This window comes from Heloderma suspectum, chromosome 2 (genome assembly GCF_057233095.1).
Source record: "Heloderma suspectum isolate Gila_16-S chromosome 2, 16-S_ref, whole genome shotgun sequence".
NCBI classification, from domain to species: Eukaryota; Metazoa; Chordata; class Lepidosauria; order Squamata; family Helodermatidae; genus Heloderma; species Heloderma suspectum.
The window spans coordinates 362249390-362275532 of NC_139459.1; the positions used below are offsets into that span (position 1 = coordinate 362249390).

Consider the following 26143-nt stretch of genomic DNA (forward strand, 5'->3'; position numbering starts at 1 on the left):
GTGGATGGGGTCTCAGAAGCCTTGTTGACAGAAGAGGCAGCTTTGGAAGGACAGCAGAATGAGAATGGGCCAGAGAAGGGGGAAAATGCCCATTAGATAACAGCTATGGGGCAATGCCCATTTCAAAATCCCTCCAGTGAGAGCAAGTCTACATTGTGGTATGTAATGCAATATATCCTCTGTTGTGGGTTCCACTGTGTAAAACTCAGTATAGAAACAAAACAGTATTTTTCATGCAAAGTAAGTCCGGCGATAGACTCCTTTCTGTCTTTGTTGCTGCTCCCTTCTGTTTCTGAGACTTCAGGCTGCTTCCCAGTCACAGATATACTAAAACCCAGGATTTCTCCAATGTGTTCTCTGGGCAGCTCTCACTTCTACCCAGGGAAATCTGCAACAGAATCAAATGAGTTCAGAATTCTATGAATCCAAACCATGGATTCTACAGCGGACCAGCTTTTCCCAAGTTGTATGGATTCTGCAGGCTTGCAGACCAGTTGTTTGCTTGTTTTTTTTACTTTCTGGAATTTTATGCACATTTAGTGGTAGAAAAATACATAAAGGGGGGGGACACCACCGTCCCAAAATGCAAATTTCCCCCATAGGCTAAAGCATGAAAATGTGCATTTTGCAGGGGATTTGCCCATTTTCTCAAGTCTGAATTTGTGCAAATGCGAATTTGCGCAAATTTGGGGAATTGGAAAAATCGGATTCTGTCAATGAGTAGATGACGGGACAAAAGGCACCTGACAATCTGCAAAATGCAGATAGAACAGATTTGACAACATTTGTATATCACAACCTCTACTCTGAGGAAAGGAGGGAAAGGAGCCAGGATGTTTCAGCTTTAGAACCATTGAGCCCCACCCCCACCAACTCGAAAGAAGACACGACACGGTGGATTGGGTATAAGGGCCACAACTCTATAGGGATCTGCAGCAAGCCAAAAAGCAACGTAATTCAGTCCAAGCGGGGCCGTAACTCAGTGGGGCCAGGCTATCTGAAAAACTGCCTTCTCCCATATGAGCCTGTCTGGTTCTTAAGATTGTTGGGAGACACATTTCTTTTGAGACTGCCACCTTCAGAATCATGTTTGGTGGCATAGCAAAAGAGGGCCTTCTCGGTGGCTGCTCCCAGGCTGTGGAACTCCCTGCTGAAGGAGGCTAGGTTCGCTCCAGTGGAGGCTGGTGGTTCTGATTTTGGTGGGGCTGTGGTTCCATTCCGGGTTTTAGTCAGAGCCAGCCAGAACTCTAAAGGAGCTATCCAAGGTGCTGAACTCTGTCCCCTACTGTCCTTCTGCAGGCAGGCAAAGACTGCTTTATTCAAGCAGGCTTTTGGTGTGTAAGTGGGTCTCCTGAGCTGGATGCTCAACTTTCTCCATCCCCTCTCACAGCAATCCTGATACAAATAACTCTTGCTGCTTAACAGCAGCAGCAGAGGAAGAGTGACCCATATGAGAAACTGGCAGGTGGGGAGGGGGGAGAATTTGGGGTCAGGATGGCTGTAGTAAAGACCTTGGGGGTGTCATGGGTGTTCACCCCTGATTTAGTGGGATACGTTTCTGGCAATGGAGGGGCACACTGCATGGTTCTGTAAGGCCACCCTAACCCCTTAAGCATATTATCCTGCAACACCGCAAAGCAAAAACCCAAATATGCACACTCAGACCCAAGCCCTGAGGTGCCCATGAAAATGTATATTACGCCAACTTATAAAGAGATAGTAAATTGCAATTAATATTAGGAATGTTTCTCAAATTATATGTGATGTAATGTGATCCACTGCAAGACCAGTGCAGGCCCACAAGGAGATGTGCACAACACTGAACCCCACTTCATTTTATTCATGTTTCCTTTGATATAACTATCTGCTTTTCACTTAATTGTTCAATTCATACTCAACTATGCATTTACTCTGTAAATATGAGACGCTATGAAGAGGGGCGGGCAGCGGTGTAATGGAGTCAGAGTTTGCCTGTGCAGGCACTTTTTTATTAGCAGCCCCCCCCCCCCCGAATGCCCCGTTTCCTCTGATCTTAGCTGCAATCCTCACAGTAGCTGGAGGAAAAATGGATTTTCCCAGCAACAATATATTGCTGTGAGCTATCCCTGTTGTAATGCAAAGTATTTGGGAGTAGCTTGGTCTTGAATTGGCAAGTAAGACCCATTCGCTTTACAAAAGCCCTGCTCCTGCTGGAGATGAAAACTGCTAGAACTGGTTTGTTGATAGGGATCAACACAGTTGCCTGCATTTTTGGACTCTCCTTGGGGCCATGGCTATGGGGACCGTCGTGATGAGCGCCTGCACTTCCAAACTTATACCTAGACCAGAGAGGAGGACAGAGGGAGGGCAGGAGTGGGGAAATGTTTTCTGTTTGTATTGTATTGAAAAATGGAGAAAAAATCCAGTAAGCAGTTAATAACAAGATGGTGCTGCACAATTCTTTTCTGCCCTCTGGGAGCTATCATGCGGGGTGACACTTGGTTCTTATCTGTGCCCTGTGCTTTTTAACATGGACATGGAACTGCTGGGGAAGCTCATCAGAGGACTAGGAGAGGAACGGTATGCTGGTGATGCAGACAGTCAGTTATAGCTCTCCCTTTTTCCAAACCCCAATAAGGGGAATGTCTGAATTGTTGCCTGGATGCAGAGATGGGCTGGAAAGGGTCGATAAACTCAGCTCACAGGCCGTGGCAACTGCTTCTCCGTCCTTCTCACCATCTGGGCCAGAGAGAAAGACAGGTGAACAAGCAGAGTGCAATGGTGAAGAGGCGGTGCGGCTCCAGGGGGCTCTTGTCAGTGGGCCCATGCTCAGGTGTGGGCCCTTGGCAGGTGCCCACCCATGCTGATCCACGACACTGGCCTTGTGGATCCATTCAGGCCAAGACAGCTCTCTCAGCTATTGTGGGAATCCTCATTCAATTCTCTTTTTTATTATAGGAGCCACAGTCGTGGCTCCTATTAGATAAGACGCCAATAAAATAAGGGTTCCAAAATGTTAAATGGAAATCAGGGGGGTGGGTTGCTCTAACCTTAATAAAATCCAAAAGGTTTCACCAATCTTCCTGAAATTTGCACATGCCAGAAAGAAATGTCTGCTTTACATAACCTGAAAATTTCAGGAGGATTGGTTAAAGATTGAGGGAGAAAAGGTAGCTAACAGGAAAAAGAAGAAAAAACACAAGCACTCAAAAGTGTTCTTGAAACATGTGCTGGCTACCGTTTGTGCTCACCATTTGTGAAAAAAAACTATAGGCTCCTTATTTTAAATATAAGCTGTGTTCTCTTGGTTTTCCTTAATATCTTATTCTTTTCTAAAAGCTGCTAGGGGAGATGGAAGTTAAGCAAGTCTCCTTTCTTGCCAGTGGTGCTGGTGATCTGTCCGGTGGGTCTACCAAGCCTCTCCGTTAAACTGAGTGCAGTGCAGAGAGTTTGGTTTGTTTGTTTGTGTTAATGTTATTCCTTGTTGTTTAAATTTCCAGTTAATGTATGCATTGCTTTAGCATATGTATGCCCTTGAGTAGGCTCCTTTAAAAAAAAAAAAGTTCTATTACTCCACTGGTTTGCCAATATACTCAGTATACAGCACAACAGTATTACCTAATATCCTAACGGCTAATGTGAGAGGGCTTGTTTCCCCAATTAAAACGCTACAGGATTACACAAGCTTTAGTCAAGAAGCATCAAGAAATAACTGTTTTGCAGGAAATTTATAATCCCAAAGAGGGATCTAGACTTATTTATTTAAAGCTGCTCCTGTGCTCCAAAAACAAAAGGCTCCCGGAGCGGCTTACGCTCAATCAGTAAAATAATCTAAAATGACATGACACACAAGAAAAAGGGGATGACGAGGGGAAAGAAAAAAAAGAAGACTGGCACTGAATATTTTGTGGCTCCTAGAAGTCACTGTGCATGCTCTGGCCACATTGGGCTGTTTTGGGGTGGGGTTGTCTCCCTTTTGATGTTTTGTACTTTGCATGCCTCAGGATTCACCTGAACATGCTGGTATCTTCCTCTTGTTTCTGAGTAGCCTGTTTTGGCTTCAGTAGTGTTGGCACTCAACCACCTGAGTTCACTACTAGAGGGAGTGATAAGTAAACAGGAAAAAAAGAGATTGATATGTGCATATAAGGGGATGGTATATTTTGAGCCTGAAGAGAGGCGTACAAGCGACAGAAGAGAAAACTTTAATTATACAAGTACACATTTCAACATATGAAAAACATCCCCAGCCCCAAGCATGTTCATAAATATTATACAAAGAGAGCCTCTTTACACATTAGCAGCAGTGAGAGAGATGTTTATTTTTCCATTTCTTAACAGCTGGTGAAGGACTTATAGGGCAGGAGAGAAAGAAAGGGGAAAACTGAACCCAGGACTGAGGCTGTGCCAGTTCTGAGAATAGATCCAGTATTTTTATGGCCATTAAAATGTTGCTATCTCTCAAAGAACTAAGTTGCAGGAGGAAGAGAAAGCTCTGGGAGAAAAGCAGGTGCCGTTTGAGTTACTTTTAGAGCTTTTCTACACAAGTGCACTTGTCACTCCCTACTCATGGTTGTTAACGGATCTTTAGACAACGTCATGACCCTCCAATTTCACTTCTGTGTCTAAAGAGCAGTTTCGGCGAGTTTTTTTTAGAGCAGGCAAATTGCGGCATTGAATTGTGAAAGCAAAAGAAAGCGTGATTTCCTCTTGAATATTTATGCTACTCTGCCATACCACACTGCCACCTAGAGGTTATGTACTGGAAAAGCAAGAAAATAAAAGTTCTTCATGTCGTGCTTGAATCTCAATTCTGCAACGAAACTGAAAGCGGAAGCCAACTCAGCAGATTAACAGCCTTGTGTAGAAAAGCTCATAGTGACTGTGACCAGAAGTCTGTTGAGGTGCCTTTGCAGAAGTGGAAAAGGTGACCTTGACAGACAAACATTGGATTTACACATTAATCATCCAGGGATGATTCCAGCTCAGGATTTATCACACCTTTGCCCTGCTTCATTCATGCACTTTTTATGGGGGTCTAGACTACATCTTCCACTCATAACCCTCCCACTTCTTCCATCTTGTTTCCTTACTGTGGAAAAGCCCTTAAGGAAGAAAAAACAAAACCACTGCAAAATGCCTTCTAAAAGTTAGTGCTAGGAGCCCTCCATCTAGAAGCACCTCTGATCTACAGAGGAGAACCTTTGAGCCTTTCTCAATGAGGCTTTTATTGCATGCTCACCATTCCTCACTCACGGTAGTTTGTGGGTCCTTAATACAATGTTGTCATCCTCCAAGGCCTCTCCTTCTCTTTGCAACCATTATTGAGGTTTTTCCTACCAAGGAAAGTCTGCTATTATTTAGAAAACATATTATAAAGCCCCATGTAATTGTGCAATTCCGCCATACCACATCGCCATTTAGTGGTAGTATAATGAAGCATATAGAAAAGCAGAGGAAGAAAATCCCCCAGAAAAAAGTACGTGCAAAGGAGCCAATCTTAATCTAACAAAGAATCCAGAAACAGAAGCCGTAATAACAGTGCGGTCAAAGCCTCATGTAGAAATGCTCTTAGAAACAGGCTTAGCTGCCTTAATGGGAGATGCTGAGCTGAGCTTTTCTGATCACGTAAAAGAAGGGATGAAGGGTCTCTCCGTAGAATGAGTCTGCCAAAAATGTGTGGAGCCGGGCTCCTGTGTCAGCGTCGAAAAAGGCTACCTGCTGTCCCGCACAGTTCAGAGAGACTCGGATCCTTTTGGGTTCTCCACTGACGGGCAGAAGAGGATTCTCAGGAGGGTTAATACTCCTGTACTCCCCATTCCACTTCCCCACAGCCCAGATCCCTTCATCTGGAGCAAATTCCACAGGGCCCTTTCTCCTCACAGACTTCCTGGCGACCCCAACAGCCCAGATCCCCTCACTTCCCACCGTGACCTCCCAGAAATATCTGCCTCCTGTGAATCCCTCACGTCCCAGCACAAAAGCACGTAGGTCAAATCTCTCGGGATTCTTGGGCAGATCTTGACATTCGTCTCCCCATCGAATGCTTTTACAATCCTTGGATAGGATGAGCCGGGGATGCGCTGTGTTTGGATCCAGAGTTACAATTGCTGTTGGGGATGGGGGTGGGGGGAGGAAAAAGAAGAAAAGCAGACTCAACCATGAGACTAGGAATGTGTGAACCCTGTCCGGGTTCTCTGGGTGCCCACCCAGCCCCTGCCCCCACTCGCCAGTCCCCAGACCGTACTTGAGCCCCTCCTGCACTTGGCAAGCAGCCCCAACTCACCCCAGCAGCCTCATCAAGCTCTGCAGTCACCGTTTTTTGAAAAATAAAACGGTGACTGCAAAACGCACATATTTGCAAATGCGTGAAAATGAGCATCTTCACAAAATTTGCATGTTCGCACATACGCAAATATGCACATTTGCAAAATGCACATTTTCATGCATATGCAAATATACACATTTTGCAATCATCATTGTAGTTTTCAAAAAATGGCGACTGCGGAGCTCAACAAGGCTGCCAGGGTGAGCGTGGGCTGTTTGCTAAGCATGGGCAGGGGGCAAGTGGGGGCAGGAGCTCAGCAAGTGGGGGTCAGGGGTGCAGGCGGGGGGGGGGGTTCTGCCAGATTCCCAGATGGAATCAGGCGCCCGCATCATCCCTACATGAGACTGACCTATGTCCTCCTGAGCTCTACACATCACAGGAATTACCTTCTCCCTAAAACTAGGACTTCAAGATGTTGTACGGTGCAGGGGAGGAGCCTACTGCCATCAGTCACCATCTGGACTTTCCTTCTACTCATAGTTAACCTACTGATAGTTCCAAAGTCTGCAGGACAGATTTCTCTACTCCAGGGATACAGAACCTCTTTCAGCCCAAGGGCCAAATTCCATTTCAGAGAAGCTCTCAGGGGCTGCATTCCAGTGGTGGGCGGGGCCAAAGCAAAAGGGGAGGGATTGAAATACCAGCAGAGCTTAGGTTGAAGCTCTTCCTGACGGTAACTAAGCCTTAGGAGAGGCATTACAAACATTTAGAGTGGGGAAAAAACTGCAAAAAGCCAAGAGGGAAAGGGGTGGGGCCTTCTGGGGAACCCCTGGAGGGCCAGATTGTGGGCTACAGGGGGTTGGATTTGGCCCCTGGGCCTGAACTTCTGCACCCCTGCTTTAACCCCAATGAAATACAAGTAGCCACATTTTAGCCAGTTGCTACTCCTCCTGTGAACTTGGTCCTCATTGGAAATTTACCTTTCTGCAGCTTTTGTCCATGTAGCAAAGCATCTTGGGGGAAGCAAAAAGATATAAAGATTAAGCACCAGACCCTTGTGCCCACAACAACTCTTGTTAACAAAAATATCAGTTCATAACATAATATCTATTATTTCCTTATTTCAAGTAAAGGATTTAGTAGAAACGGAAACAAATCTAGGGGAGGGGAAATCCTCCTCACAACTGTAAATCGCTTGCAAATAACAGCACAATTCTACACAAGTTTACTCAGTAAGCCTCATTGTGTTCAATGCAGGTTACTCTCAGATATGTGTAAATAGGATTGCAACCTCAGTCACTCAAATTTGCCTGGTCTGATTCAGAGAGTTTTGGGGTGGCTTGTAAGTTGGGGCTTAGGAGTAATACACAGGTAGGAACCCAAGAAGGAAGCATACATTACGGCTTTTACAAGCTGAGGGCAGTAAACATGGGAATCCCAGGTAGCCTACCATGCAGATTCTGTCCAGACCCTGACAATTTTAGTTTCACATTTAACCCCAAAAGAGGAAACTTCTCAGGGATGAGAACAGTAGCTCAAAGTTGAAAGGGAGAGTCCAAAGAGTAAAATTTCTCCAAGGTGCTTGGGGGTTATTTAAAACCGTAATATGACAAGTTCAAATGGAATGCATTTTTATTAGATTAGGAAGGATTGGGGGGGGGGAGCTGCAGAAGATGCCAGCATGGTTAAGCAGCAGTGTCAAAAAAGATTCCTTTAAAGTATATATAAATATGAAACTTGTAATTAAAATCAGCACCTGTACCGAAGAATTGGAAGGTAGGCAATATAACACCAATCTTTTAAAAGAGATGCAGAGGGAATTCAATAGGGCCTTAGCCTAAAATCTGCCCCATGTAAATTAGTGGAAAGCTTTATTAAAGTCAGAATTATTAAACATATAGAACAGGGCTGGGGAACCTGCAACCCTCCAGATGTTGTTAGACTGCAATTCCCATCAGTCCCGGCCAGCCTGGCCAATGGTGAGGGATGACAGGACTAGTAGTTCATCAGCATCTGGAGGACTACAGCTTCCCCACCTCTCATACAGAAGAACAAGCTTTGCTGTTGTATAGTCAGCATGGCTTCTGCCTTTTCAATTATTTCAGGGTATTAAAAAAAACACATAGCTAGAGGCTGAACAAGATCACACCCTTACCTCTCATGCAGGGCTAGTCTGAACTCATAAGAACATAAGAAGAGCCCTGTTGGATCAGAGCCAGGGTCCCTCTAGTCCAGCATTCTGTTCACACAGCAGCCAACCAGATGTCAACCAGGAACCCACAAGTAAAAAACCCTCCACTTTTCTGTCCTGTCTGCCTTTCAACTCAGGCAGTGAAAGAAGCAAAACAGCCATAGCAGGGCATAAATACATGCACAAAACCATTGAGGAGCAGTGCACCCCTCTAGAGCCACGAGTGAGTGGCAGGTTGAGGTGCAGCCCCATAGCCATGGCAACAGGGATGTGACCCTGCCCACAGGAAGTCTAGAAAGTCTTGCATGAAACAGGGGGACTCTTGGGTGATTGTGATAGTTGCAGTACTATATCTGTCAGCTATGGGTGGAAGCAAAAGGGGAGACAGCTCAGACTATATCTACTGCTGGGAGACAGGGGTGAAGAGGAGCAGCGGGAACTGGCTGCTTGTTAACTCTTTCCCTCCATTTCTGAGGCTAAGGGATGGGCCAAAGGAGAAGCAAGGATAGAGGCCACATTTAATCCTCCCTGCCATGGCTAGAATAACCCATAGGAAACTCAGAATTTATTGGGTAAACTTTATATACTTGGAGCTCCAAAACGCTTTTGGAAAAAGCCCCTTACCAAAGATTCCTGTGTAAGCTTACTTGCCATGCAATAAAAGGACGTGCAATGAAAGGACTCCCATGGACTGGAAAGTTAAATTTTATTTTTATTTATTGCATTTATATCCCGCCTTTTTTCCTCTTGCAAGGAACCCAAGGCGGCTTACATTCTCCTCCTCCTCCTCCTCCTCCTCAGCACTGGTTAGCCCTCATCTGGAGTACTGTGTCCAGTTCTGGGCACCACATTTCAAGAAAGATGCAGACAAACTGGAGAGGGTTCAGAGGAGGGCAACAAAGATGATCAGGGGACTGGAAACAAAGCCCTATGAGGAGAGACTGAAAGAACTGGGCATGTTTAGCCTTGAGAAGAGAAGACTGAGGGTATGATAGCGCTCCTCAAGTACTTGAAAGGTGGTCACGGAGAGGAAGACCAGGACCTCTTCTCCATCATCCCAGAGTGCAGGACACGGAATCATGGGCTCAAGTTACAGGAAGCCAGATTCCGGCTGGCTTCCTGACTGTTAAAACTTCCTGACTGTTAGAGCAATACGGCAATGGAACCAATTACCCAGGGAGGTGGTGGACTCTCCCACACTGGAGGCATTCAAGACGAGGCCGGACAGCCATCTGTCAGGGATGCTCTGACTTGGATTCCTGCATTGAGCAGGGGGTTGGACTCGATGGCCTTGTAGGCCCCTTCCAACCCTACTATTCTATGATTCTATGATCCTCCTCCATTTTATCCTCACAACAACCCTGTGAGGTGGGTTGGGCTGAGAGTCTGTGACTGGCCCAACGTCACCCAGTGAGCTTCCATGGCCGAGTGGGGACTGGAACCCGGATCTCCCGGCTCCCAGTCCAAAGCACAAGAAAGAAGAACAGGAAGAAGAGGATAAGAATAAATGGACAGTTCTTACCATGGAGGGAAATAAGTAGAGGACCACTACTATTTAATACATTCATGAGTGATGTGGTATCAGGGATGAGCAGAGAGGTGGCCATGTTTGTGGATGATACCAAATTACTCAGGGTGGTGCAAACCCAAACAGAGTTTGAGAATCTCCAAAAAGACCTCTCCAAGCTCAGTGAATAGGCAACAAAATGCAAGGGAGATTCAGTGTAAGTAAGTGTGAACTGATACATGTTGGGGCAAAAGCCCTAACTTCACATTTGCAAGCCTTTTTCTTTCGGTCTTATCTGCCCCAGTGTAGGCATGGTTGGGCACCTGCTGAGAGCCCACACCCCAGCAGGGCCCACTGAGAAGAGCCTCCTGGACTTCCCCCTCCCCTTCACCACCACATCCCACTTATTCATCTGCCTCTTGCTCTGGCCCAGACAATGGTAGTAGCAAGAAGGAGCAGTAGCAGATGTCACTGCCTCAGTGGCTCAGTGGCTTTCTGTCCGCCAAGCAAGCGAGTGGTAGCAGTGATGAGGAAGAAGATGAAGAGCAATTGTGGCTGGTGGCAATGGGGGTGAGGTGGATTCATTGAGGGTGGGGGCCCATTGAGGGTATCTTGATCAAGGGCCCTTGAAAACCTGGAACCAGCCTGCTGCCTTTCCCCACAGAATAACAGTGTATCTGGGGCATTCTGTGGGAAAGAAAATGGTGGCTGGGCCACCAAAGAAAAAGCTCTGCTGCTTCTGCCACAATCTGTGGCGACTACGCAATAAAATAAGAGCTTGGCACATTCACTTTTCAACCAATAGAATGCCCAGCATAAAACCCACACAGCGATATTTCATTACCTTTGAATTTTTTCATGACACCATCTAGAAAGGGGTTTATATCACAGAATTCCCAGATCCTCCACTTCAGCTCTGGAGGGAAAGCCACTGGATTCTCAAATGTTTCCTTTTTACTCCTGGTGGAGAAAAACAGTGTTTACCCACCACAAATCCAATCCAGAATTCCCAAGTTGAGCAAAATAAAGGAACTGAGGGGAGGAAGAAAACTGCAGAAATCCTAGAGTCAGAGGCAGAAATAGGAGTACATTTGTGATGAGATCCTCAGTATGGGTGCTAAGACCTCAAAGTCAAATATCTGGAGGCCAAAAGAAGAGCAACTCGATATCTTTCAGCTTTTCTACACGAGGCATTTATTGTGCACTCGTGATTCCTTACCCACAGCCATTTACAAGTTTTTTAGATGACATCGTGATCCTTCAGTTTTGCTTCTGTTTTTTAAGAGCATTTTTCCAATGAGGTTTAGAATGGGAAAAATAGGGTATTATTTCTAAAAGTGAAAGAAACGGTAGTTTCCTATTATTGTATTTGAGCTATTCCACTATAGCACAGTGCCACCTAGAGGTTTTGTAGTGGAAAAGCAGGAAAGGAACAGCTCCATTTGTAGAGCTTGGATCTCAGTTCTGTGATGGAACCAAAAGTAGATACAGCAATTACACCCTGTTGTAGAAAAACTCTTTGGGCCAGTTCACACAATAATGGGGGCGGGGGGGAAGAACCACACTAGGGGAAGGGGTAAAGGAACCACAACAAGTGTGCCTCCCACACAGTGGCAGAACTACACCAGGCAGTGTGGTTCTCTAACCTCTCCCCTACCCACAGTCCTGTTGTTGTCCTCCTGCTGTGGCAGCTGCACATCCCAGCAACCACCGCAGCAGGAATGGGATCACGCGAGCTGCACCTGCATTGCTAGGTGATCACAGCCATAGAAATCGGACGCATGGGCTAGAGCATCGCCTGCACTTTCGGCCTCTCTAGGCGGCCATCTCTATGGTTGCAGGAATTTATCCACAGACAGGTCGAATTTATCCACACAGAGCCTGACAGCCGACATGGTAAGCCACCCCAGGGGCCCATACCCACTCTGCAAAGGGTGGGTAACGAGAGTGGGTAACGAGAGTGGGTAATTTACCAGTCGTGCGCAGGAAAACCACCCCCCATGCAACCCCCTAACCCCTCATGGGTTGCTCCCAAACACGACCCACAGTGGGTTAGCATGTCATTTGAACCCAGCCTTTGAGTCCCACCAGCATTATGTACTGAAAGGAGACAGATCACGTGACGCTATCATGCCCCACTGCTGCTTCACTACATTGGCTACCACATGCAAGGGCCACGGATTCTTGTGCAATGACAGCACATCACGCATTGTCTTTTCCTAGATGCTGTCAGGCAGCAGCGGAGAAGAGAAAGAGGTTGGTGCTACTGTCAGGGAAAGCAAAATCTTCACAATCTCTGTTCTGATCTGGGTGGCACTTTCACGTGACATATAGCAGCAGGAACATGCCACACACCCCAGCTCCTCTTCCACTGTGAGTAGCCCTATGGGACGAATGTGCTGAGGGACCCTCTTGCTTGGGATGGGCTGTGGCGCATGGGGATGAGGGGGAAGCGGGGGATGCCTTTGAAAACGGTCCAGAAACTTCAGCTGGTCCAAAATAGGGCAGCAAGACTGTTAACAGGGACTGGCCAGCGAGCTCATATTACGCCAGTGCTTTTCCAGCTGCACTGGCTGCCAGTCCATTTCCGGGCCCAATTCAAAGTGCTGGTGTTAACATTCAAAGCCCTTAACGGCTTGGGGCCAGGTTACCTGAAGGATCGCCTCCTCCCATATGTGCCTGCCCGGACCTTAAGATCATCCTCAGCGGCCCTTCTCCGTGAGCCCCTGCCAAAGGAAGTGAGGCAGGTGGCTACTAGGAGGGCTTTTTCTGCTGTGGCACCCCGGCTGTGGAATGAGCTCCCTAGTGAGGTTTGCCTGGCACCTACATTGTATTCCTTTCAGCGCCAGGTGAAGACCTTTTTATTTTCCCAGGCATTTTAGCTTTCTAGACTTTTAGCTTTGTTGTTTTAAATCTGTATTTTAAATTCCTGCACTGTTGCTAGGTTTTATTGTGGTTATATTGTTGTATTGTGGTTTTAATGTTCTATATATTTAAAATTGTTTTATTGTGTGCTCTTTGGTTTTAAATTTGTGAACCGCCCAGACAGCTTCGGCTATTGGGCGGTATAGAAATGAAATAAATAAAGCCCTAGAAATTGGGCAGAGGCACCTTTATGCCAACAGGACCAGGATGTTGCTCCAAAAACCATGAAATGGCAGCATGGGCTACACAAGAAAACTACCAGTGTTTAAAAAATAATTTAAAAGCCTGGGAACATAGAAAAGCTTTTGCCTGGCACCTAAAGGATAATAGAGAAAAACGGTTTTGTATATATTTTTTTTCATTTTCTGCCGGACAGCTTGCAGGAGCTGAAAATGGGCTGGGCTGGGCATTTAAAGGTATCCGTACATAAAGCCCCTTTGGGATGTTCCCTTCTAGATCTCTGTATATTGCAAGTAAATGAATATGACGAACGGCAAGCAGAGAGGAGTCGCTGGTCTCAAGTGATGGAGGGGAAGGGACAGGGCTCCAGCAGTGAGCCTTGGTCTGAGAGCAGAGGCGTTACAAGTTCAAAGTAGTGTCCCCGTGTCTTGCCAGCAAAATTCCTCTTCCCTCCTCATCCCTTTTTCCTTGTGTGTCGTGTCTTTTTAGACTGTAAGCCTGCAGGAAGGGGCTGTCCTGTTTTACTGTTTGCATGTAAGCTGCTCCAGTAGCCTTTTTGGCTGAGGAATGGGATGAAAATACTTCAAGGGCACAATCCTATGCATGTTTAGACAGAGAAAAGTCCTACAACTCCTAGCATTTCCCAGCCAGCCATGCAGGCTGGGGCAGACGGGGAACTGTAGGACTTGTTTTTCCACCTAAACATGCATAGGATTGCACCCTCTATAAATAAATCTTGGAGGGTGCGGAGTTGCATGTTCTCTCCCCAGGAGCCTGGAGGGCCACCAGCCAGATCCTCCCCAGCATCACAGAGGGCTGATGGAAAGGAGTGGGATCCACTTACTTCTGCAAGGTGCTTCTCACATCCTAGAGGAAAAAAAGAAAGAGGTGATTTGTGCCTGCCACAGGCCACACCATTGAGACCCCTCCAGCCCTGGCAGGAATGCCTTCTGGTCTCTGGTGCTGGCTTGCTTTACCGCCACCCCCCCCCCGCCCCGCCCCACTAGGACAGGTAGTGCAAATTCTTAAAGTAGGGACGGGGAAACTTTTCCTGTGAATGGCCTCAGAAACATGGGGAAAGTCATTTGGGGGCTGCCTCAGAAACATGGGAAAAGTCATTTGGTGGGCAGAGCCAGAGCCAAAGCCAAAAGTGATTGGAGTTCATAACATAGCTCTCTCCCCCTCTCCCTCTCCCAGACACAGTTCACAGGTTACACCACAATTCCTGGGTTATTTAACCCAGGAATTGCAGGGATGAGCAAAGTGACAAGTGCACTGCCTCCCATGTTGCTCGTTGTTTCCACTTTCAATTTAACAACCAAGTTCCTGGGTTGTTTTGTGACATGCAAACCTGGGAACTCTGGGTTGTTTATGGGTTAAACAACCCAGATTTAACCCAACAATTGCCTATGTTCCTGGGTTGTTAATTGAAGGCGGAAATGACCATCGCTTCGCTCATCTCCAGCAATTCCTGGGTTAAACGACCCAAGAATTGCAGTGTGATGTGTGACACCGCCCCCACCCCTGGTCTCTCTCTCGGGGGCTACTTCCAGACAGGAGCTCCTGTCTATACGGTGCAAGCAGAATAGCGATGGACTTTCCACACCAGGAGCTTAGTGCTTTTCGTCTATGTACATCTTGGTATATTCCATTCACATAAGTGAGCAGGACATAACTGTGTGGACAGGGGAGTGACAGTTTACTTCCTTTCCCCCTCCCTTTCCTTCCCTGATGCACTCGCAGTTATACGGTGGAGCAGAGAAACGTATGCTGAGTTGATGATAGTGGGTTCTGACAGTTTTAAAAAAGGCTAATTACTTTCTCCACATTTTCTCATGTATGTGGTTCTTTTTTAATTCTGTTATTTAATTTGCAGTCTTCACTGAATGACACAATGGCTCCATTCGCATCACGACAAGCCATCGTGAATTAACCCTCGGGGTGTCATGGGGTGTGCCAGCCAGCATTTTGAATATCCAAGCCCTGGCCAGCAGTTGCTGTGGCTTGTGTCATGCGAACCCAGGTGGCAGGGGTTGTTCAAGGGTTTGGCAACCCTCCTATAACCCATGGCTTATTTGAGGGTTGTTTAACCCTCAAAGAACCCCTGCTGCCTGGGTTCCATTGTCATGACAAGCCATGGCAATGCAAAAATGGCACCCTTCGGCACCTGGCACAACACGACAGCCCCAGCAAATAAAGTAAGCCACGGTGGATTGCGTTGTGCAAAGGACATCAATGACAGGAAAGCAGAAATGTGTTTCTTCGGGGGGGGGGGGGGGGTTGCATGCATACAACAGACACCCCGCTCCCCAAAGGAAACAGCGGGCAGTACTTCCTCTACCACACCCGAAGCCCATATGATTGTTTCTTACATGCTGTTTGGTATGTGAAAATCACCCCAATTTTATAAGTTTCTTTCTCTGTATTCAGCTCATTTTCATGCTCTCTTATATGGCCAGGGAGACTGTATAACCTGAGATGGTGAGAAAGTGAGATGTCTAAAAATACAAAGGTCCCACCCCTGAAAAAGTACAAAAGAGCTGTTCCGATGGATCACGCCAAGTCGGGTCCATTAGCAACACTGGCCTCTGAGAAGCCCGCAGTCTGGCTATCCGCTGGATAAACAGGGCCCCTTCGATTCTTGTACAATGGCAGAGGTGCACAACGGCCTGGAGCCACCCTTCCCCTGGTTGGCAGCTTGGGCTGTTCCTGCCACCATCTTACCTTCAGGAGTTTGCTCGCTGGCTGCTGACACTTCTCCTCCATCTCCTGGATGAGGTTTTCAAGAGAGAAGAGTTCCTCCTTGAGTACTGCCATGTGGTCCTCCCTTTTCCTGGCAACCTCCTTCTCCACCTCTTCCATCTGGGCCAGCAGGAGCCCCTCTTGTTCCTCCAGAAACTGGTGCAGTTGTCTGAATGTATCCACAGCTTTCTGCCTCTCAGTCTCTGTTAATGTCTGCAATTAGAAGAAGGAAAGAGGAGAAAGGAGGCCAATGTCAGGAGTATAGCACCATGAAGAGGTGTATTAGGAGAATTCTAAGGGAAAGGCACTTCTGTCTTATCATAGATAGGAAATTGACCAACAGTGGAGAAAATGTTTTTTAAGAGATTTTCAAGACTCCACCCTTAGAGCCCAGTTTGACAGTATTTTAGTGGAAAGGTGGGATATAAATAAAATAAGATAAAATGAATATAAATAAACAAATCTTTCATTAATACTTTTTATGGTAGATCGGGCCATTCCAAAAAAATTGGATGTTCTGTGGAGCAGGGCTGCCTTGTGGTTTTTGCTTTTTCAGGGTTCCCCTTATGACCTGGACCCCCTGACCAATTTCTTAAAGATCTCTTGCCTCCTTAAGAGTCCCACCTTCCTTCTTTAAACTTCCTCTTCCCAATAACATGGGGTTTAGGCTGTAGATGTGGGGTGACTGACACTCCAGACACCTGGGATTTAACACAACAGTTTACTACTAAATTTAAAACAAACAAATTACAATTAAAGGTATTAACACAATAGAGCTGAGTGATAAAAAAAACACATTAAAAGAAAATAAAACTTGCAAAATGCAGGTTCCTTTACCCTAGCTGCACTAAGCTGCTTCTTCCTGCTACTTCTTCATGTTCTGGTGGTCTTCTGAATCTGCTCTTACTCCTCTGGTCTTCCTGATCCTCTCTTTTTATACCCTCCTCCCCCAAAACTACTGCTTCAGAACTGAAGTCATGAAACTTAACTAGGGAAATGAGACTGAAAATTAACCAGGGAAATGAAACTACTCCTCTCAGGAATATCTCCTCCCAACAAAAAAGCCCAGGCCTCTAAGCCTGACTTTTTCCCCTTTTGCCTCTGCAGGCATCAAATCTTCCCATGCTTCTTCTGCATTTTATATTACATTTTTTCATCTCATAGGGCCAATCTACATTGCGCCCGCCATCCCAATGAATTCGGTGTCCGGTCGGGTTAAACACTCTCGCATTAAAACGTGATTATTCACACTCACCCATTTTCCCCATTGCAGTGCTTCATGGAATGCGCGACCTCAGTTCACACTCGAGTGCTGTGCTGTTTTCCTGCGTGCGCGCGTCTGATTTCGGATGCTAAGCAGGGTTGGCCCCAGTCAGTAGTTGGATGGGCAACCGCCTGGGAATCAGACTTCCTGCACTGAGCAGGGGGTTGTGCTGTCCCTTCAAATGAAACTACGTTTTACCCCCTCCTATCCCCCGCTCCGGATTTTTTTTAATTAAGGCGTTATCCTTGCAGAATCGGGGCTTCTCCGCGATTTTTTTTTTCTAATTCAGGCATGATCTTCGAAGATTCGAAGTTGTGAAGCTTCACAACTACGAATCTTTGACGATCATGCCTGAATTAGAAAAAAAAACATCGTGGAGAAGCCCCGATTCTGTGAGGATAACGCCTTAATTAAAAAAACACATCCGGAGTGGGGGATAGGAGGGGGTAAAACTTAGTCTCATTTGAAGGGATAGAACCCCCTGCTCAGTGTAGGAAGCCTGATTCCCAGGCGGTCACCCATCCAACTACTGACCGAGGCCGACCCCACTTAGCTTCCGAGATCAGACAAGCGCATCCACATCCAGCCCTTTGCTTGTTGCTGAGAAAACGGGGGCTGCTGAGGAAGCTATGTGATCAGTAGCCGGAAGAAGACATGGGGCTGTCAAGAGCTGTGATTGGACAGAAGGGAAATACAAACACCACCATAGATGGACAGGCGGGGGAGGGGACTAAGACCAGATACGGTAGTGAAGGTGGAAAATCAGACCACATTAAGGGGAAATACTGGGATATTAGGGTATTGAAAGCGGGAGCACGGAAGTGGGAAATTCCAGTTCCAATTCAAGGCGGGTACTGCGTAGTGTGAAAGGCAGGCGGTGAAACCTCATTGGAAGCGAAAAAAGGCAGTAAATGTAGATCCAGCCTTAGTTGTTCCCTTCCAAGTATCATTGACACTTACAAGAAGGTCTTGGTTTGCCTTTTCTGCGTCTGCTTTGTATGCCAGAATTTTTTCTCTCTCTTTCCTCAGAAACTCCAGGCGATGACAGATCAGATCCTGAAGAGAGAGAAAGAAGTTCAGGTTTGGTTAAGAGAGAAAGAGAAGAAGGAGTTGAACAGGATACTTGCTCTCTACCATTCCCTGCCCGGGCGCAAGGCCAGCCCTACTATGAGGCAGAGTGAGGTTCAGGTGGCTGTTTCAGGCAGCAGATGAAGCTTGGGCAAAATGAGGTGGCAGAATGATAACAGGGACAAACGGTCCGAACATATAACACTGATTCTGGCCCATTTGCACTGGCTGCCTGTATGTTTCTGAGCCCAATTCAAGGTGCTGGTTTTGACATATAAAGCCTTATATGGCTCAGGACTGCAATACCTGATGGAACACCTCTCTCAGCATGAACCGTGCACTACACTCACCATCTAAAGCCCTCCTCTAGGTGCCTTCTCCAAGGCAGGCTTGGACAATGGCAACAAGGGAGAGGGCCTTCTCAGCAGTGCCCCCCGCAACCCCAATTGTGGAACAATTTCCCCAGTGAGGTCTGCCTGACACCAACATTACTCTCTTTTTGGCATCAGGTACAGACCTCAGGCATTTGGCAGAATATGATAAGATTTTTAATCAGTTCCTGGGATGTCTTACTGTTTAGTTAAAATTGTATGTGTATTTATTTACAGCATTTAGGGAGCAATCCTATGGCCACTAGACAGTGTCTAGACGGCCATAGGATTTTTCGGTCTCTGGGAACCGAGCTCGGAGCCAAGGCTCCAAGCTCGGTACACAGAAACCTCAATTTCTGCTCCCTTCCGCGCTGCCTCGTAGGCAGCGCGGTTCATCCCCGTCTCTACGCTTGTAAGTGCAGCATGGAACGGGTGAAAAGGGGGTGTTCCTGGGGGCAGGGAGGTGAGGAGACAGCGGAAGTGTTGGTACAGTGCTTCCTATGTGCCGTCCGGCCTCCCCACCCCTGCTCTGAGGTCCCCAATTAGTCAGCCAAAACCGGCTGTCTAGCCACAAATGCAGGGTGGCCAGAGCACGGAGGAGAGGATCCCCGCCCGCCCTGTATTGGATAGTCAGCCGCCTCCGCGTTCAGAGGCGGCTGACTATCCCCACAGGATTGCACCCTTATATACTGCTCCACATCTGAACAGGTTCCAGAGCAGTGAACAATAAAATGATAACAAGATAAAAGAAATAAATACACACACACAGCTCGACCGCTTGATGAAAATGTCAACCCAGTGTGCAGCTGCTGTAAAAAAGGCAAACTCCATGTTAGGCATAATTAGAAAAGGAATTGAGAATAAAACTGACAATATCATACTGCCTTTATACAAGTCTATGGTAGGGATGCTAGAGAATTTGAGATGGACTAAAATGAGCTTGGATTTCTAATAATCCGACCTGCAGAATCCGCTGCAGAGCAACCCGCTCAGGCTGTGCAAAGTCCGTGGACTTTCAGATGAATTTTTTTACTTTCCTGAAATTTACGCATATAAATTTGTGGGAAAATACATAAGTTTCTGCTGAGGAAATATTGAATGGAATGAGGGACAATATGCTAAATGTTACGTACTAAGGTAAATTATGTAAATACTTACATAAATATTTATGTAATTATTTACGTATTTTTCCGCATGACGAAAAAAAACATTCGCATCCATCTGTCAGGAGCAAAAGGCTCCTGACAATCCATGAATCACAGACAGAGCTGATTTTACGCAGTCCGTACATCCCTAGTCTATGGTGTGGCCACACTTAGAATCCTGTATACAGTTCTGGTCACCTAAAAAAAAAGATATTGTATAGCTAGGAAAAGTACAGAAAAGGGCAACTAAAAGTGATTAAGGTGCTGGAGTATCTGTCCTATGAGAGAGGGTTACAACAGCTGGGATTGTTTAGCTGTTGGAAAAAAAGGGGGCTAAGGGGAGACTTGATAGAGCTCTACAAAATTATGCATGGTGTGGAGAACGTGGATAGGGAGACTTTTTTCTCCCTCTCTCAAAATACTAGAACCCAGGGTCATCCTAAGAAGCTGATCGGTGGGAGATTCAAGACAGATAAAAGGACGGACTTCTTCACACAGCGCAGAGTTAAACCATGGAATTCGCTACCACAGGATGTACTGATGGCCACCAATTTGGATGGCTTTAAAAGGGGGTTAGACAAATTCCTGGAGGAAAAGGCTATCAGTGGCTACTAGTCCTGATGGCTATGTGCCACCTCCAGTACCAGAGGCAGTATGCCTATGTAGACCAGTTGCTGGGGGACATGGGTGGGAGGGTGCTGTTGTGCTTGTGTCCTGCTTGTGGGATCGTGGTCTACAGCTGGTTGGCCACTGTCTGAACAGAATGCTGGACCAGATGGACCCTTGGTCTGATCCAGCATGGCTCTTATGTTCTTCTTATGTGTGTGTGTATGTTGTCTATTTCTACGTTTGTATGTAAATGGTTTTTATATTATGTGCAATATTAAGGTGTTTAATCTTTTTAATCTGCCCAGCGAGCTTGGCTATAGAAATGTAATACATGAAATGAAATGAGGACTCCGACTGAGGAGCAGAGAATGGCAGTGAGGTGTTGGAGGACAGAGCTGTGTGTGCCACATAGCCAGTCCTGTGCCCTCTAGGCTAGCCTGCTGCCCTCAGGTACGACAGATGATGCTGTCTTGTTGCCACAACTCTCAGTCTGACCGGCTGCTGTATGTAGACTGGTGGGAGGGACGCCATCTTGTTCGTTGCCTCAGGCAGCCGGCCCTGTCTGAGGGGAAGGGGCCTCTCAAATGCCTTCTTTATTCCACTGCAGCCTACAAATAGCTTATGCCATCTAGTTAGAAGGCAGGTTCACATGATCACGGAGGGAAAATAAGCCACCGTGGCTTATTTGCCCTTCCATCCATATTTTCTGGGGTGGTTTGTAAACCACGCCCGCCACCCACCCCTGCTGGGTTCGAATGTCACAACCCGTGCCCGGCGAGGGTAATTATGCTAATTAGGTGTGGAGGGAAAATAAGCCACCATGGCTTATTCTCCCTTCGTGATCAATCCAGTCAGAGCCTGACGGGGCTGGCCCAAGGCATTTTACTGCCTGAGGCAGAATCGCAAATGATGTCCCCTCCCCAAGTGAAGGTGAAGAGTATCCAATGCTGGCTACGTTTATTTTGGCACCAAGGGCAGAAAATCCTACAAGCGCCTCTCCCTGGGAGTAAAAAACACAATGATAAAGAAATTAAATAAGAATTTGCTGACCCAAAATCATCCGTCTGAGGTGGCTGCCTCAATCTGCCAAATGGTTTAACATTCATTGAGATGGGTTAATGGGGATGCCACACCATAATCCAAACTCTAGTTTGTTGTTACTGTTTGGAAGAGTTTATTTATTTATTATTACATTTATATCTCACCTTTTCTCCTCTTGCAAGGAACCCAAGGCAGCTTACATGATCCTCCTCCTTTCCATTTTTATCCTCACAACCACCATGTGAGGTAGGTTAGCTGAGAGTTGGTGACTGGCCCAAAGGTACCCAGTGAGCTTTATGGCCAAGTAGGAACTAGAATGTGGGTCTCCTGAGTCCCAGTCCAACACTCTAACCACTACACCACACTGTTCTTATAGATTGGAGCAGGCTTTTTTTTTTCCTGTCGCGCGGTTCAAGACTTTCCCTAGAGTAAAATTGTCAAGGGAGCATACTGCCATGGCCTTGTCAAAAATCTGCTTTCTGAACATTTTACTTTATTAACAATACTTGTATAACACTTAATAACGACATATCTAAGGGTACAATCCTATGCAAGTTTAAACAGAAAAAAGGCCTACAACTCCCAGCATGCTGGCTGGTGAATGCTGGGAGTTGTAGCACCTTCTCCTGCCTAAATACGCACAGGATTGAGCCCTAAGCGGTTTACATACAGAAATCTTACAATTCACTGTTGAAAATACATATATAATAGAAATAGATCCTCTTTGAGTCCAATGCTGTGCATGTTTAGACAGAAAAAAAGTCCTACAACTCCCAGCATTCCCAAAGCTCTCATGCTGGCTGGGGAATGCTGGGGGTCGTAGGACTTTTTTCTGCATAGCATTGCACCTTTTGTGTGTCTGGAAAAGCTCCCATTGATATTGTGGTACCAATAGGGACACGGATATGGACCTGAGCACGCTCTGGGAGAGAGCGGAGGACAGGAAGGCCTGGCGTGCTCTGGTCCATGGGGTCACGAAGGGTCGGACACGACTGAACAACAAGAGACAGATTAAGCTCTTCCCACCCCCACCCACCCCCCAGCCCTGGCACTTCTCCATAACTGCTACTTACCTAACAAAACCCATGAATGTGAATTGCATTCGTGCAACGAACGTGCCTAGTTTGGCCCTAAGAATTCCTTGGAAGGGTGAAAGCACAGAGAGCCTTTCCAGAAGAACCCGCAGCTGCCCCCCCTCCCCACGTAAATCCAGCGACTCCCTACCTTGTACTCCTGGGAAGCCTCCTCCAGAGGAACCGCCTTGTGGTTTTCGTGCTCCTTGGATCTGTCGCACACCAGGCAGATGGGGGCTTCGTGCTCCTTACAGAAGAGTTTCAGGGGTTCCTGGTGGCGCTCGCAGAGCCTCCCCTTCCCTCCTGCCCCTTCGCCCGCCTGCATTTCTGCCCCTCCGGCCCCCCGAAGACTGAATTTCTTGGCAATTTCCACAAAGTTCGCCAGCTGCCGATTTGGCAGGAGGCTCCTCCTCTGGAAGCCTCTTCTGCACTGGGGGCAGGAAGCCTCGGCGTCCGACTCCCCGCAGCACTGGGCCAGGCAGGCTCGGCAGAAATTGTGCCCGCACTCCGTAATGATCACCGGGTCCCTGAAATACTCCAGGCAGACGGGGCAAGTGGCTTCCTCGCAGAGATCCCGGACGGGGCTCCCAGCAGCAGCCATGGCCGCCCCGCCGGAAAAACGCCGCCACGACTCGCGCTGGTTTCACTTTCCCGTTTTCACTGATCGGGTGTTCCCTTCCCTGCCGGTGACTCGACGGCGTGAGTCACCATAGCGCGTGCAATGAGCTGGGGGAACAGCCTCTTGTTAACGGGGGCTGACCCTCTTTCCTTGAGACAAAAACGGGACACTGGGATGACCAAAACGGGACGGGGTTGTTATTACAGCGGAGGGTTCCGCTGTGATGAGAAAAAGAAAAAAAAAAGCAGCTAACAGCCTGTTGGGCCGAAATACGAGTCTGAAAAGCCCGAATCAAACTGAATGTAGGGCAGAAGGAAAGAATCTCTCAGGCTGGAATGATGGTAGAAATAACAGTATGACCCACCCTCCTGGCTCCCACACGCTGAATGGGGCTTAGCGGCCGCCTCTTGAATTCCCCGCCGCTGCAGACAAGCCAGGGGGGGGCCTCTGAGCGTGGCTAGCTAAGGAGGCCTGGCCCTGGCGGGATAAAGGAAACGGGGCGCCCTCTTTCGTCCCACTAGTCGGGGGCGGCCTCTGAGCGTGGCTAGCTAAGGAGGCCTGGCCCTGGCGGGATAAAGGAAACGGGGCGCCCTCTTTCGTCCCACTAGTCGGGGGCGGCCTCTGAGCGTGGCTAGCTAAGGAGGCCTGGCCCTGGCTGGATAAAGGAAACGGGGCGCCCTCTTTCGTCCCACTAGTCGGGGGCGGCCTCTGAGCGTGGCTAGCTAAGGAGGCCTGGCCCTGGCTGGATAAAGGAAACGGGGCGCCCTCTTTCGTCCCACTAGTCGGGGGCGGCCTCTGAGCGTGGCTAGCTAAGGAGGCCTGGCCCTGGCTGGATAAAGGAAACGGGGCGCCCTCTTTCGTCCCACTAGTCGGGGGCGGCCTCTGAGCGTGGCTAGCTAAGGAGGCCTGGCCCTGGCTGGATAAAGGAAACGGGGCGCCCTCTTTCGTCCCACTAGTCGGGGGCGGCCTCTGAGCGTGGCTAGCTAAGGAGGCCTGGCCCTGGCGGGATAAAGGAAACGGGGCGCCCTCTTTCGTCCCACTAGTCGGGGGCGGCCTCTGAGCGTGGCTAGCTAAGGAGGCCTGGCCCTGGCGGGATAAAGGAAACGGGGCGCCCTCTTTCGTCCCACTAGTCGGGGGCGGCCTCTGAGCGTGGCTAGCTAAGGAGGCCTGGCCCTGGCTGGATAAAGGAAACGGGGCGCCCTCTTTCGTCCCACTAGTCGGGGGCGGCCTCTGAGCGTGGCTAGCTAAGGAGGCCTGGCCCTGGCTGGATAAAGGAAACGGGGCGCCCTCTTTCGTCCCACTAGTCGGGGGCGGCCTCTGAGCGTGGCTAGCTAAGGAGGCCTGGCCCTGGCTGGATAAAGGAAACGGGGCGCCCTCTTTCGTCCCACTAGTCGGGGGCGGCCTCTGAGCGTGGCTAGCTAAGGAGGCCTGGCCCTGGCTGGATAAAGGAAACGGGGCGCCCTCTTTCGTCCCACTAGTCGGGGGCGGCCTCTGAGCGTGGCTAGCTAAGGAGGCCTGGCCCTGGAGGGATAAAGGAAACGGGGCGCCCTCTTTCGTCCCACTAGTAGGGGGCGGCCTCTGAGCGTGGCTAGCTAAGGAGGCCTGGCCCTGGCGGGATAAAGGAAACGGGGCGCCCTCTTTCGTCCCACTAGTCGGGGGCGGCCTCTGAGCGTGGCTAGCTAAGGAGGCCTGGCCCTGGCTGGATAAAGGAAACGGGGCGCCCTCTTTCGTCCCACTAGTCGGGGGCGGCCTCTGAGCGTGGCTAGCTAAGGAGGCCTGGCCCTGGAGGGATAAAGGAAACGGGGCGCCCTCTTTCGTCCCACTAGTAGGGGGCGGCCTCTGAGCGTGGCTAGCTAAGGAGGCCTGGCCCTGGCGGGATAAAGGAAACGGGGCGCCCTCTTTCGTCCCACTAGTAGTTTTCCTGCACGCATTGATTAGCATAGAGCCTTATGATAAACGTGTTCCATTTTTTACAAAAAATTAAAAACGGGTCAAAATCGACATTTATATTAAAACGATGGGACGGTCGGGAAATATGAAAAAACGGTTTTTGTTGTTCAGTCATTCAGTCCTGTCCGACTCTTCGTGACCCCACGGACCATAGCACGCCAGGCCTTCCTGTCCTGCGCTCTCTCCCGGAGCGTGCTCAAGTTCATATTCATTGCATCGGTGATGCTATCTAGCCATCTCATCCTCTGCTGTCCCCTTCTCCTTTTGCCTTCAGTCTTTCCCAGCATCAGGGTCTTTTCCAGAAAACGGTAGGTATGGTCAGCCTATGTCAGCCTATGTTAAAGGCAATTCATTTGCACAAGAATGGGCATGAATTTACGGGAGGAAACACCCTGTGGATATATTATATGTCAGCATTAACGCATTCCAGCTTCAAAGTATTTCGAGAGCCAATGCATGATGCAAGCACCTTGTTCCAAGGAAGCCCGTTTCACCCAAATATTCCATGCACACACTTCAGGCTGACAGTCAAAGGGGGAAACCCCAAAAGCCCTCCTCCTGGTCACTCCAGTGCACCTTTGAGGTGGGTCATGACAAAAAGCATGAGGTCCCCCCCCCCCAAGATACAGAAGTGCCTCATTCAGGCAACAGAAGGTGACAACTGCCTCCAGTGAAATAGTGATCACACTCAAAACACCCCACATGGATTCAGACACTGGGGTACAAATTAAAAAGATGTTTTAAAATGCAAGCATGAATACAAAACCATTAATAAAATTACAATCCCATCACATGCTGACACCACAAGGGCATCACTTGTTATTATGTGCACATGGATCCTTGTGGATTCAGATTACTCTTCCCTGCAGACTTCAAAAATCCACTTTCCAGACTTCCCGAACAGGGCCGCATCTACATGGCGCCGATTTCATTGTTTGTTCCGTCAGAGCTGTGTGGTATTAGCACCGCAAATTAACAACGGGGGCAGTAGATGGGAGGGTTAAAGCGGGCTTCCTGAGCTGGGGAGAGCAGAGTGTGCAGAGCTGGGAGGAGGGGGTGCAGCTAGCATGTAGGACTTGCTTGCAAGTAGATGTCCATAGCAAGCCCTGCAGACATGTTTCTGAGGCGGGCAGGCAGACAGCCCCTGCCTCAGGAGATTGAGCCCGCGCTGAGAGCAAAGAGCACAGCGCTGGGGAGGAGAGAGCGAGTAG

The 26143-nt window shown here is 48.2% G+C and overlaps 1 protein-coding gene across 3 annotated transcripts; it reads right to left on the reverse strand.

Annotated features, from left to right (window-relative positions):
• Positions 1–23207, reverse strand: LOC146355668 (zinc finger protein RFP-like). Of its 3 annotated transcripts, none has more exons than XR_014788648.1 (8): positions 22515–23207; positions 18017–18112; positions 15775–16005; positions 13895–13917; positions 10790–10905; positions 7228–7260; positions 5222–6089; positions 1–388 (listed from the first exon to the last, which is right to left on the reverse strand). XR_014788648.1 is itself a non-coding variant. In XM_084841086.1 (7 exons), the coding sequence occupies exons 1-7, from the start codon at positions 22962–22964 to the stop codon at positions 5572–5574; spliced, it is 1467 nt and encodes a 488-aa protein (XP_084697212.1). In that variant the 5' UTR covers positions 22965–23207; the 3' UTR covers positions 4089–5571. The 3 variants fall into 3 exon arrangements, 1 of the variants encoding a protein (XP_084697212.1); XR_014788647.1 differs by lacking the exon at positions 1–388 and adding an exon at positions 416–4075; XM_084841086.1 differs by lacking the exon at positions 1–388 and having other exon boundaries at positions 4089–6089.
• Between the last annotated feature and the right edge of the window lie 2936 nt (positions 23208–26143).